At 40.1% G+C, this 13,879-nt stretch overlaps 1 protein-coding gene across 1 annotated transcript in view; it reads right to left on the bottom strand.

Moving 5' to 3' along the window:
* Positions 1-13,879, bottom strand: part of ADAMTS12 (ADAM metallopeptidase with thrombospondin type 1 motif 12) — a 175,590-nt gene that overhangs the window by 81,854 nt on the left and 79,857 nt on the right. Inside the window, exons 4-6 of the mRNA XM_049796008.1 lie at positions 4,719-4,915; positions 2,764-2,847; positions 940-1,064 (exon numbers count right to left, since the gene is read on the bottom strand). Coding sequence (XP_049651965.1) covers positions 940-1,064; positions 2,764-2,847; positions 4,719-4,915 — 406 coding nt within the window. The remainder of the gene's footprint in view (positions 1-939; positions 1,065-2,763; positions 2,848-4,718; positions 4,916-13,879) is intronic.

Raw genomic sequence — 13,879 nt, 5'->3', positions numbered from 1 at the left:
GAGAGGTAAAAGCATCATTGTGAGACTTCTTTTTCTCATTTTTATTTTAAGATTTGCTGACTGTCTTTACTGCACCACTTGAGGGGGTTTTTTTGTTCATTTTTTTTTTTCCCTGATGGACTTTAACTTAGGACTTTTTTTTTTTCAGACCATAGACCAAATCTTTTCTCTCAGTCATGTGCAGCTTGAATCCATTTTTACAGACCTGTACAAGTTCTGCTTCAGGCCCCGCCACAAACTCCCTGTGTAACCTCAGACATAGCCTTTAAGTTTTCTGTGCCTCCCTTGCTCACATGTAAAAAACCATTTTGTGTCTCCTTAAATACGGAGATAATATTTATAAATCATACAATTTAAAGCTTAAAAATAAACAGCACTGTGTTCACAAAACACTCTTCCATTCTGAGCTGCACCTCTGTATTACTTTAGGATTTTTCATTATGAAGTTGTTCATCTACATGCTACGTTGTTTGGTATATTGCCTCAAAGTCTACAGAGGAGTGATCGAGCACAGAATGAGATAGGATCAAGTGGGGAAAATGACCTGAGCTCTGCAAATTGCTAATCTCTTGGGATATACAGATTTCAATTTCCTGACTAAGATGCATCTATAATTAAACACCCACATACAAACATAAAGTGTTATATGTACCTTGAAAACAAATGAAAATCAATCCCTTTAAAAGATACAGAAGGTCTAACTTTTAACCACATTTTTGTAATACAGCTCATATTCTCTGCCTGTATGAGTGTCAGACACGATTACACAGGGTTATTTTTGCATTGACACTGCTTCAGAAACAGCATATCTTCATCAGACCACTTTTCTGGGTTCTGTGCAGATGAACTAAATGATGGCACGAGCCTATAAAAAAATACCACCACCAAAAAACCACAACTAAACAATAGTCAGTCACGGCTGCTGAACTGCTGTCATACCTGGTTAGAAGGACAGCCACATCGTGGTGTGTAGGGTTGATGTCACTCTTGGGATTGACACTCTTCTGCCATTTGCAGAAGCTGGCTAGTGTCTTATCAGCATGGTGAACTATCTTCAAGCCTTGCTAATGGGAAATGAAGGAAAATTTTATTATAAAGACCACACTGCATTGCAATAACATGTCAGTGATGTTAGCCAAGAAGCTGGGTAATCTTTGAAACACAACTGATTATGCTTTTGCCTAAACCTAGAGCCATCATTAGAAGTAATGACATGTATTTATCTAACATATTGAATATTAAGTTAAAGTGTTGACATTTTTGTAATTGGTGCAGCTAAAAGAAAAATTCAACGCAGAAATTTACATATTTTTTTGGTAAGTGAGCTTCATAGGACCCAACACTGAATTAAAACTTTCAAACAAACATTTTATATTCTCTTGAAAGCGAGTTTTCCTCTAAAGAGAAGGCTAAGACTAATTACTGTGGGACTTGATGCTCAAGTTTGCCATTCAATGTTACATCAACAAAGTCATGCTCAGGGAACAATTCTGCTTCTAAGGGTGTACTTCTTTCACAATATTTTTCAATTCCAAAGAGAAACAATGCAGTCATAGATGTTTCTTCCTCATCTTGTTATTATATAGTATACATGCAAGTTACTGAACTTTCTTCTGAAATACAAAGTATGCAAAAATAAACTAATTCAAAAACATATTTTCTCATTTCTGGTCTTGGGCATTCACTGTATCTTGTCTCAGTTTACTCTACTGAGTAAAGTAAACTTTTTACAAAGCACCTAAATAATACTGCTACCAGACAGTAGTTTCTGGTTAACTTAAAACCAAATTTTGAAAGATATCCAATGCTGCTGCTTCCAACATTGACATGCTAAAGTGAACAGGAATCCATGGTTTATTATCAAAACAGCCACAGAAATTTAGCAAGTAAACTTAACTGGACGTCATCATGGTCTTCAGGTCCTAATTGTCCTGTTAAGATGCAAACTACAGATTTTGGCCTGCATATCCTTACACTGAGGGCTGTAAGGATAGACTCTGTCCTAATAATTATTTCAGAAGACATAACCTGGCCCCGTGGCTTGGTTCGCTGCCTTCAATAGCTTTGGGACCATCCAGCTTGTGGTTATAAATCACAAGCCACTGAGAAAATCCTCTTAATGTGCTCCTGCAGTCAGAGCAAACTATGTCATGCACAGTGTTTTAAAATAACTATAAAATGATGACAATCAGCATGTATTTAAGCATGTAGCAATATATTTTTGAATGAGAGATATTCTCATTATATCATTATATCTCATTATATAGCTAGTTTACAGCTATTAGTACCTACTTATTCATTTTTTTGTTTTGAAAGAGGTCTAAAAAGAAAAACGTGTGTTTGAGCTGCACAGTAACAGATTTACCTCTTCAGAGACCTGCAATACTCTAGCATTACACTTCGTAATACATTTCAGGTAATGCTAGGTAACTAGATTCTGAGTGATGATGCATAATTTCCGTTTCTCATCTAGTCTTCCTTGGCATCCCATGTTCTTTTGATATGATTCCATTTCCCCATTCCTAATTTGCCTGTTTTAATTACATTTTCTGTGGCAATTTTATGCAGAAATACCTTAAGTCATCATCTAAATACTTAGCTATCCAGGGCAGCATTTATTCTAAAAACAGACATGCCAAAGATTAATAGAAGAGTAAAATGAACACATTTTAAGCAAATAACCCCTCCTCTCTATAATTATAGCTTGATGCATTGAACTCCCAAGTTTTATAAGTGACATTTTGAGGAAAGTAAAAACCTTACCTCTTCCTCCTCAAAGAGGATAAGCCGGACCAGCACAATATGAATTGCATTGCCAATGCTTGGATCGTGGAACAAACCTGTGACCTGTGCCAGAGCCAGGAGGTATGAGATTAACCAATTCCTCTATAGCAGAACAGGACTTTAGAGAGAAAATACAATATTTACTTCAAGCACACTACTCATTTTGGGGCAGGGGTGTTGTTTTGCATTTAAATCCTCAATGCACTTCACTGAAAGTTTACTGAAATGCAATAAATGTTAGAACTACTGCAAAAGGCAGCTCTGCCAAAGGAGTGATGATACAGGATGTGGCAAAAGTTACTAATCTAAAGAGCAAAAGGAGTCACAAGATCATTTTATGTCCATTTCCCTTTCAAGAACTTCAGAGTTCTTAAAAAACATTAGCAGAAAAGAAGTCACATCTAGAGTGACATAACACTGATGGAAAAGTCCACTCAGGGTGCCAAAAAAACAGCATATCAAATTGTTCTGTTTTGATTTGGCAGGAATCAGCTTCTGCCACAACAAAGCAAAAATTAGTCAGTACTAGGCAAAGAGAAATCAGTTAAATGATGTATACTCTTGTGTTTTCACAGCACAGAAGAGGATAATAAGAACGAAAGCAAAGAAAATGAACCAGTTAAAAAAAGAATCCACATAAAAAACGAGCAAGAACCGAACTCAGCAAAAACTTGACCCAAATGTCATAAACATCATCACAATGTTGAATTAGGCAGAAGGAAAGGGAATCAGAAGACAAGATAGTCATAGGCTATCTATATGTGAGCTATGCCATATATCACAAGAAATATGAATGGACAAAATGGATTGCATTTGGGTCAAAACTGTTTTGGAGAAGACCACTAAAGGGGAAATTACCAAAATAAAGTGGGAACTATGTTTACAAAGGTCTGATTTGGATATGGGTCTTTTTCAAGATACTAGATTGAAAATTGAATCATTGTGATTAACCCTAATATCTCAGGTACAGACTGCAGAGAAAATGTTAAGACTTGTTTGTTCATGAATCTGATCATGACAGGGTTTTATTCCACATATTCTCCCTGTGTGGACAAAACCTCATGTGCTCATATCAGCTTTGTGTCTGTTTTATCAGGCTCACTGCCTCAGTAGCTAGTCAGACTGCTTGGGCACAGTTGGAAACATACTGTATAAACATAAGGGACAGATTGGTTACCATGGCTAGAATTACACTGTGATTAATGTCACATATATTACACACATACCATGATAACGACATAGAAGACATCCTCAGTAGACCTACCAAGGTCAGTATCTACCATGATACAGATAATAACAGAACACATATCTGTAGACAGTCTCATGAAACACTACTGCTTTTCCCAGATCCGACCTACATTTTGAGACTTTTCACACAGGAAAACACTGAAAGATAATTTTTTTTTTTTTCCAACATGGACTTTGTGTTGTAGGCAGGATACTCATCTGGAAGAACAGCTGTACTGGTTTTAACTGGGACAGCGTTAACTTTCTTCATAATAGCTCAAATAGTGCCATTTGGATTCGTGACCAAAACAGTAACACACTGACATTTTAGTTCTTGCTAAGTTAATACAATCTCCAGTGGGCTGCTTAAAACTGTAGAATTTCTCTCTGTTGCTGTAGCTACCAACCTGAAATCACCAATGAGCAACAGGTTCCAGGGGAGACAGGGAATTTCAGTGGAAAGAAAATTAGTGCTAGGATTTATAGCTATGAAACTTCTCTCACTTAAAATCCAGAGAAAAATTATGCCTATGCAAAATACAAGGTAAAAAATACTTTAAAATACAGAGTTTCAATGAATATATATGAATAATACTACATTCGTTTCAGTGAACAATATTACAGACTTACTTCAAGGAGATCAGTGACATAATGAAGTTACAATTTGCTTCATTCACTTATCTAAAAAAAGGAAATATCGTACGTACCATATTCATTATAGTAAGGATATAGGATTCCACATGGTCACTTCCATGATATTCAACCATCTTACTGTCTGCAACCACAAGCGTCTCCACCCATCGCTCCTTGCTGACAGAGCGCCGAGAGACCTTTCTGACAGCCACATGACTTTGTTCCCACCTCTCCCTCCGATTCTGCTGCTGTTTGAAAAAGCTGAGGGTATCTGGAAGAGTAAGAAGCAACATTGACTTGAGAATATTTTCAAGCTTGATTTGAAGTGTATGGCTGTAACATTTGCAGACAGAATGGCAGCAATGCAGAATCACAGGATGCTATAGGTTGGGAGGGACTTTTGGCTGCCACCTACCTGACCCACAGCAGGGTCAACTCCGAAGTGGCAAAAGGCCCTGTCCAGGGAAGTTTTGCATACCCCCCTAGATAGATCAAACATGCATCCAAAAGTTATCCCTACTCAAACTCCAGGGATTAAAGTGTGAGACGGAACCAAGCTAAAAAAATTGAATTGGGGATGCCATTTTTCAAGGAATTTCTCTTCTGTGGTTTGGCGCTAAACTCTCTAATGACACCAGTTCATAGTTTAAGATAAGGGATATGCTTTCTCCGCAGGCAGCTCTTATTCTTAGCAGAATGGCATGTTAAGCCCAGTGCTATGGCACATCTGAGAATGGTTTGTTCTCTGCATGGAAAATATCCCTGAAGTGTGGGGACACTTCACCAGTAGGTGTCATCTAAATATCAGCCAGGCAGATGGCCGAGGGCTTGTCAGCTCCTGTCATGGCTGACAGGCAAGAAACTTACCATTTCCACTATAATTCTGGGGTCTGTGCATCTAAAGCCTTTCAGAAAGAAGTCTTTGCTCTGTAGAGCTGCTAACAACCTTGTGCTGCACTCAGTGGGGCTAATTACTCTCCGCTCATTCTAGCTTTGAATGCCAGCTGACTGTGTTACCAGGGAAATACTAAGGATGTAAATACCCCTGGGCCTGAAAAAGAAGTGAGAGATGCCAGTTTGACAGCAACTGGTGGCATTTTTCCAACGCAGAAGCCAGAGAAACTCTTCTACAGTGCTGGGATTCCCCAAGTCCTAGGAAGGATCAGGTGGGCTTGTTGCTATTACAGATACTACAGTAGTCCTTCGGCATCTCACTCATGGAAGAGGATGTCCTTATTCCAGATGGGGCACATCTGCAGCCCAGAAAGACAGCTCCTGCCTCAAAGTGCTTATGGCATGTCCAGCATTACCCCCATTACTGTGTGGCAGGGGACAGTCATCCAGCATTACCTCCACCACCCAGCACTACAAAGTGTTGAGGGACAGTTACCCAGAGCACTCTTCCCTTGAAGAATGGATGACCTGGTAGCTAGGTCTGTAATCTTGTGTTCACACCAGAAGATCTGTTATGCCTTTGTCATGAATGCGCTGTTTGCCCTGTAGAAGACCTAAGTGCAGCCAGAATGTATCATGGCATCTTGCAAGTCTACAAAATGTGACACCATTGGACTATTAATAATGTGTATAATACATCTCTCAGCATAAAAGGTTATTGATATCTTGGTTTATTGTATATGTGCAAAAGCAGATGCACAGGTTTTTAGAAATGGGTTCTCTGAGCTCAGCCAGAAAGATACCTAGAGAAAGAAGAGCTTTCTGTGTACAGACAACACACTACATGTAAAGTTGAAATATGCTGCATTAATAACCAAAACTACAGCAGCCACATCATACATCCAGAACTGAGCAGCAGTGCCCAATTGTGCAGTACACGGCAGCTCCATTAGTTGACACACACTGTGACCAGTTAGCACTGCGTCGCAGTACCAGTTCAGGATTTCAGCTAGCACCAGGCACATACCACCGAGAAGCACACAAACCTACAAACCTACGCCAGTAAGGTTCACTCTACTAGATGGAAACCTGTGCCTCCCTTGACCACCTTTTAAAGGATACTGTACAAAGCTGAATTAATATACTATGCAGAATGTCATGTATTCTATACTGTAGATTTAGAATATAATAAATAAATAAAAATAGTTGTAAGTAGATTTTTTTGCATTAACTGGCATTTGCATTTTAAAAGACACTGAAAGTACTACTTGTGAAAGACAAAGAACCATAAGATTTTTTACATGCCTGGCAAGGCAAATGGCATTAAAAATACCTGAATGTAAGAGAAGTGTAAATAAATGTAAATAAATTCCAATCAATGTGTAAGCTTATAATTTTTACTATCCATACACTGTCACAATAAAGAGCCCAAGGATATAAATTTCCTTTGTGATTAGCAACCCAAATCACTTGTCAGTGTCATCCTGTGCACCCACACAAAGAGACTGTATTGTAGATATGTCAACTAGTAAAATAAGTTAGTCAGTAAAGAAAGTTGCCTTCCCACCAACCCAAGGGACTCAAAGAAAGGCATACATTTTTCTATCTTAATCTTGAAGAAGCTGCATGGAAAAATAGCTTCTTGTCTACATGGAAGAATATAATCTGTGAGTAAAAACAAAGAAAAGAAAGTGGGTGGTTTATTTGGTTTTGTTGGTTTGGGGGCGTTTGTTTTAAGAGAAAGGAAATGGACTATGACTGCTATAACCTTTACCCTAACACCACTAAACCACGCTGCAGCATCACTCCTGCTGTCTCCCTCAGTCTTTGTTCAGTTACTGCAATAGTCACCTCTATGTGGATGGTCTGAGACCTAGTAACATACAGTACTGACAAAACCCTGCCTCCCTGTACTCTACCATCATAACTGCTGAGCACAACATGCTCCACAAGCAGCAGAAGAGAGAAAGGGTGTACCTGAATCCTGAGAGTTTCCATGTATTTTTGAGAAAGAGACGTAACACAGGTATGTATAGTGCTGCAGTCCTTAAGAACAGAAATGAAAGCAGTGCTGACAGTACACCGAAGACAGTCTAAGACTAAATAAAAAGAAGGTTGGTAAGAGACTCAGCTAACAAACTGCATGAAATTCAAGCAGCAATACTCAGAAGTTTTTATCTGTCGTGGGAGATAATTTTGCAGATGTGAGGATTTTACTAGAAAATCTGATTCAGCCAAACAAGTCACGTACAATATTCCGTAAATCATATGTGATATCCAGCCATATCACTGCATAACCAGGAGAAATGGTGTAGATGACAACATTTCGTCAACCTCTAGTTAGAAATAGCTGATGAATTTCAGCAAAAGGGTTGGTTTTTAAAATCAAAATCCAAATTGTTTTTAGTGAAAAACAAAAATGTCCCCTGAAACTATCCATACAAATCCTACTTGACTAATTCAACAACATAAAGGACCCTTAACTCTCAGCTACAAGGAAAGATTTTAAGTTAACTGTCTCAAGTGTGTTTGAAGAAACAGTATTGTTCAAACTTCTCCAGTACAGGTTAAAGCTGCATGGCTTCTGCGTATGAAAGAAAAGTTATATTCTCTCTTTTGGCAAATCAATTTCATTTTTCATTAGGCAACAACAGAACTGTATCACAATTTGACAAAGCCTATTAAGAAAGACCTTTCTAATGTTCAAGAAGTAATATCAATACTCTCACTATATCAGTAATATCAATAATCTCACTATAAAAAACATTTAAGTTCTTCACTTTGAGCAACTCATCCACTCAAAATGTTGCTTAAGGTTTTTTGTTAATTTCTGCCTTTTTGCCCTCCAAACTCCCTTAAAGAACAGATACACTCACCTCATTTAAAGGCATTATGTGAGATTTCCACATCAAAGGCTTTTTTTCCACCTTTGTTTCCTGCAGGTATTGCTCAATGAAGAGTGTAGCATACAGTGCAACACAAGGGGACCTCAAGGTGCTAACTGTACAAAGCCACCTTTCAATATCTTTGGAGATATGCAGGGCTTTGAAGAAGCAAGGCGAAATGTCTGGAAATTCCTAGAAGAGCAGAATGCAGCCTACGACTGAAGGCTGTCAGACAAAATACAGTAGTACTGATTTATGTCTTCACTTTCTATCCTCACCCCCTTTCTCTTTGTGCAAGAGCTCTTTTATTTTTACCACTCTATATTATTCACAGTCAAAATGCTACATCTCCAGACATGGGGCACGAACAATGCTAGGGATACTAGACTAATAAGTCCCACACTGTTCAGAACTTGCTACATTATTTTTCCTATCTTTGTTCTAAGACATGCCTTCAGTTTAAATATTACAAAAAGACTGTAGTTTCAGGGTGAGTTCTTCAAGAGGTTAATAAACTCTGCTGAAACAGAGTCATTGTACAAGAGAAGATGAATAAACATAGGAAAACACCATTAATAAGATGAACTGAGCACTAAAAAGTATATACATGTCCAATCATAGCCTAACTAAAGGAAAGGCTGAGGAGTGACTTAGCTAATAAGAATTAAAAAGATAGTAAGGCAAAGGAAACCAACAGAGTTTTCTGAAAAGTGATTATTATCCCATCAGCTTTGAGCTAGATCTAATAAATGACTTGGGACCTCCCAGGACAGTGCTCTAGCCAGCACATTTCTGGATAAAGAAGGTAGGACCTTCTCCTCTTTCACTCATGAAGGAGGAGAGCAACTCAAATAGCTGATTTACTGCATGAACTTACTAATTATTTACAAAACTCAAATACAGTAAGTGAACACCCTCTATTCTAACTATCTCTGCTGAAATAAATAAGTCAGCTATCTAGAACAAAATCAGTGAAACCAAATACACTAGAAATTTTGTACATGTAGTATCTTATAGATACAATCATTGTTACAAATATCTGTAACAAAACTAAGCCTGGATACTGACAATGCAAGAGTAAGGGCTCACTCGCTGTATGGAAAAACTGTTATAAAACAGGGAAGAAAGGATGTGAATTTAAAACTGAACAGGTAACCAAACCAGCACTTTTTATAAGCATTTCTGAAACTGGCTAAGCTAAATCACACAAATGCTTTCTGAGTGTGAAGCAGTGTTCACACAGGAAACTAGTACAGCTATTTAATCACATACTTCCCCATGTTGACAACCCTCAAGTCCCAACAAAAACAAGCACAGAGAAAGCAAGCTTACAACTTTGCAAGCTTTGTTTAACATTCCTACTGTCAAAAACATTAAGTATCAAACAGTGGAGTCACACCACTCTAATGCAGAATTGAAGCTAAAAGTGGACCTGTGTTGACTGATGCACTTGATCCAATACTGCTGATGAGTGTGTCTGCCACTCATTACCACTTACACTGGAAGGATGGAATGATAAATGTTCTAGGCCACTGGCATCAGGAGGTACATAGAGAACAACTTCGTGGGAAACAGCTATGCCTGGAGCTTTCTACATTTTGCAATCACTGTTTTCCTTCTGCCTGAATGCTCTTACTTTTTTCCCCAGGGATTAAACCCAAGTCAGTAAGAGACAACAAAAAATTACAGCTCCATAAAATGCTTTTCTAGGAGTACATTACTCAAAGTTGTTTGAACTTTCCATGCTCAAATCACTTGCTAAACTTCAGTGGCTGGTTCCCCTTATTTTGGTGAAAACATTAATGTGATGGATTAGAAGAACAAGGTGACTTTTCTATGAATTAACCTAGCACTTGGTAAAATGGTATATCTGAAAATAATTTAACTTGCAGCACAATTCTAATTTCATTTCATGAAAAACAAGTATCTTCTGAAACAGAATGCATCTCACTGTAATACATATTAGCAGATTAAAAATTCCCAATAAATTATGGGAATGTCTATGTCTTAATGCCTCTTAGCAAATAATTTAAGAACTGTTGACCTAAGAATAACAGAGAAATGCAGTTTTGAGGAGCCATTATGATGCAAATGAGAATTTAAACATATGGGCTTTATTAACTGTATATGGATGGGTTAAAAGATGGGATTTTGGTCCATGGATGAACACTGGGAGAGAGGTAGATAGCTGAGGAAAACACAGTCAGCACAGAAAATGGATGGTTTGTTGCCTGTTGCTTGGAATGCTGACCACAGAGATAAGAGAGCTGAGCAATACCGGGGGAGGACGGGCAGCGGGCTGTTGCACAGCACAGCTGTGTGCATGATCGGCGCGTGACTGCTGGGTGATGACAAGAAGCCGCATGTACAAAGCCCATGAACCAACAGACAGGGTGGCTATGGCTCGTGCAGCATGCCTGGCCAGCGAGCACACGCGTCATAGGCTCCCTATGTTACAACCAAGGCGTGTTTTGGCACCCACTGGCCACGTGTGCCGAAACCCGTTCCTCTGCAAATGTGTAAGTACCGGGATTTTTCCAAAGAGCATTGGGGTGGTGTATGGTGAGGCCACCGTTGCCTCCGTGGGGATGACCACGTAAAGCTGGCACCTACCGATTGCTGGGCTGGGCTCACGGCGCAAGATGGCACAAGAATGTATGGATGGTCCATCTTCCTCACAGTCCTCGGGTCGGTATGTTAATTTGCTTTACAAGACACCCTCAGCATAATGCACATCTATAGTTAATAAATGCTTGCTTTTTCCCCTTATAGTCAGTGTGTGTGTGTTCACCTTCTCGGGAATCCTCGAAACCACCCTAAAACATTAACAATTTTTCTTCTTTTTACATATATATATATGAAAATTTATTCACACTAAATTAATGCAAATAACTGAAAGGGATATCTTGAAGTAGTTGTCTGTGCACTGTCAGGTTTGATCTGCTTTCCGGCGAGATTAACCAAATAGTATTCAGAAGCTCTTGAATCACATTCCAAAAACTTCTATTAATGTTCCATAAATTTCATTCACATAATAATGAAGAAAAACCAAACAGATTACATGCTCGTGATCAGAGGTCACCAACCTGCCTAAGTCTGGTGTAAGGCTAAAAGGCCACAATGATCTTACTCACTACAAGAAAGACAATGAATTGCTGGAGCATGTCCAAAGAAGAGCAATGAAGCTGGTGAGGGGCCTGGAGCACAAGTCTTGTGAGGAGCGGCTGAGGGAGCTGGGGCTGTTTAGCCTGGAGAAGAGGAGGCTGAGGGGAGACCTGATCGCTCTCTACAACTGCCTGAAAGGAGGCTGTAGCGAGGTGGGTCCTGGTCTCTTCTATCAAATAACTAGTGATAGGACGAGAGGAAATTGCCTCAAGTTGTCCCAGAGGTCTAGATTTGGTATTAGGAAAAAATTTCTTTACTGAAAGGGTCATCAGGCATTGGAACAGGCTGTCCAGGGAAGTGGTTGAGCCACCATTCCTAGAGGTATTTAAAAGATGTGTAGATGTGGCGCTTAGGGACATGGTTTAGTGGTGGACTTGGCAGTGGTAGGTTTACAGTTGGACTAGATGATCTTAAGGGTCTTTTCCAAACGAAATGATTCCACGATTCTATTCCTTAAGCTTGCGTGCTGCAGTTAAGTTTGTGCAGGCACTACAGAATTCAGCAGTGAAAGAAAGTGTTGAAACTCTGGAAGGATACATGTTTTGTGGAGCTTCTTGGACACATGGACAGAAGGACAGTTATGAACCAGCAAGATCCAGAAACTGGCAGCACAGGTTTCTGGAGTGCCCATTAGTTCTTTGAAGTTACCTAAGTGATTTCCACAACAGGCACTTATTGCTGGCTGTCCTAATGCCAAGCGTCAACAGTTGGTGAGAACGCAGGAATGGTGGACAGAGAGTATCAATGCAAGGAAAGGTGCCAAAAACAGCAAAACCATGCTGAAAGAGGTGAAAGACAGGAAAGGAGTACTAAGGGTTGTAATTCCAAGGATTTGGGCAGTGTAAGTGATTTACATGGAAGGTTTGCTCTTTGCATGTGATTGGTACAAGAAAGCAACATGGTTTTCAAGCTGTGCAGATTGCAACCAGCCACTACAGGGACTCGAGGCAGCTGAAAGGGGCCTGGGCTTTAATGAGTTTGTGTACCCAGCTGCAGGCTGGGTGCTGTACCACAGGGACTGGGGAGAGCCATTCATCTTGGGCAAATGCCATTAAGGCAGCTTATGTACCCACACTTACATATTTAAATTCACAATACTTACTGAATCTAAAACTGGCACATATTAGCAGTCCTCTCTTCAAGAAAGAATGACTGAGTATAATAACATTTGATTCAGGGTTTGTAAGTGAACTGGTGCACTTCCTTGTATAAAAACTTTACTTCAGAAATGTTGTGCAGCTCCTCTTTTATCAGCCACCAAATTCTGCACGGTACAGATACCTATTTAAGTCCTAAAATGAAGAAACATTTTGTTCTCTTCCCCAACAGAACCACAAGAAAAGGAGGCAGGTATGCCAGCATAAAGCTCTCCTCCTGTCCTAACATGTGCTTCCTTCCATGCTAGTCCATCCTCCAGCCAGGGTGTAAGATTCCCATGGTTTGACCAGGGATCAACAGCTGCAGAGCAGAAGGGAATGTTTTGGGATTCCCCTTGAAGGAAAACAAGAGGCCTCTCTTCCCACTTGCAGTCTTGCTCTGCTGTCTGCAAACACCTCAAGATTTCCCTGCACCTTGGTGGGGAGGACAGACTGCTGCTCTGTATACCCAAGATGCCCATATTGGCTTTTTCAGCCTTCAACAACTGCGGAAGGACTCCCTCCAAACACACACTCTTCACAAAATCATCCCTGTACTATCACCATCACCACGAAACCAATATTCCCAGCACTATTTTGCCTGTTTATGCTTCCCCATGCAGAATCAGAAATGCTGGGTGTGTTTAAGGGCCTCCTCTAGGTCTCCAACAGCCAACTTGTGCACCGCAGGAACTCCTCTCTGACTCATGATTTCCCTTCAGTTAATACAGCAAAACCAGCCACTTGCATCTCTCTGCGCTTGCAAATGATCATTTGAGAACCAGCTGGGACCAGCTGTTCCTTGTCTCCTCTCATGGAGGGATAGGAAATCACAGGCAAACACACACAGGCAGCACAGAGCAGCCGCAAGATGCCACCACTCCTGTGTTTACCCAGCGTGTTGGGTGGCCCCAAACCAGGATGCAGCCTCCCTGCAGGCTGTGACCCTGCTCCAGCTTATAGCTTCACCCTCACAAAGAAACTTCCAACTTAACAAGAACTGAACCTCAGCAGTTTGGTTTGCAGCTGCCTGTGAAAAGCATGGCTGCCGAACTCAAGCTGTTTCATGTCACCCACCTCTGTCCTCCTGCTTGTCCTGATCTCTTTGCATTCTTCTGCGCCTCTTGCTCTAACTGCACTTCTTCTCTTCCTGAA

The sequence above is a fragment of the Accipiter gentilis genome, chromosome Z, assembly GCF_929443795.1.
Source record: "Accipiter gentilis chromosome Z, bAccGen1.1, whole genome shotgun sequence".
Lineage (NCBI taxonomy): Eukaryota > Metazoa > Chordata > Aves > Accipitriformes > Accipitridae > Astur > Astur gentilis.
Note: the sequence above shows the minus strand (reverse complement) of the source record. Positions and strands in the feature narration are given on the sequence as shown.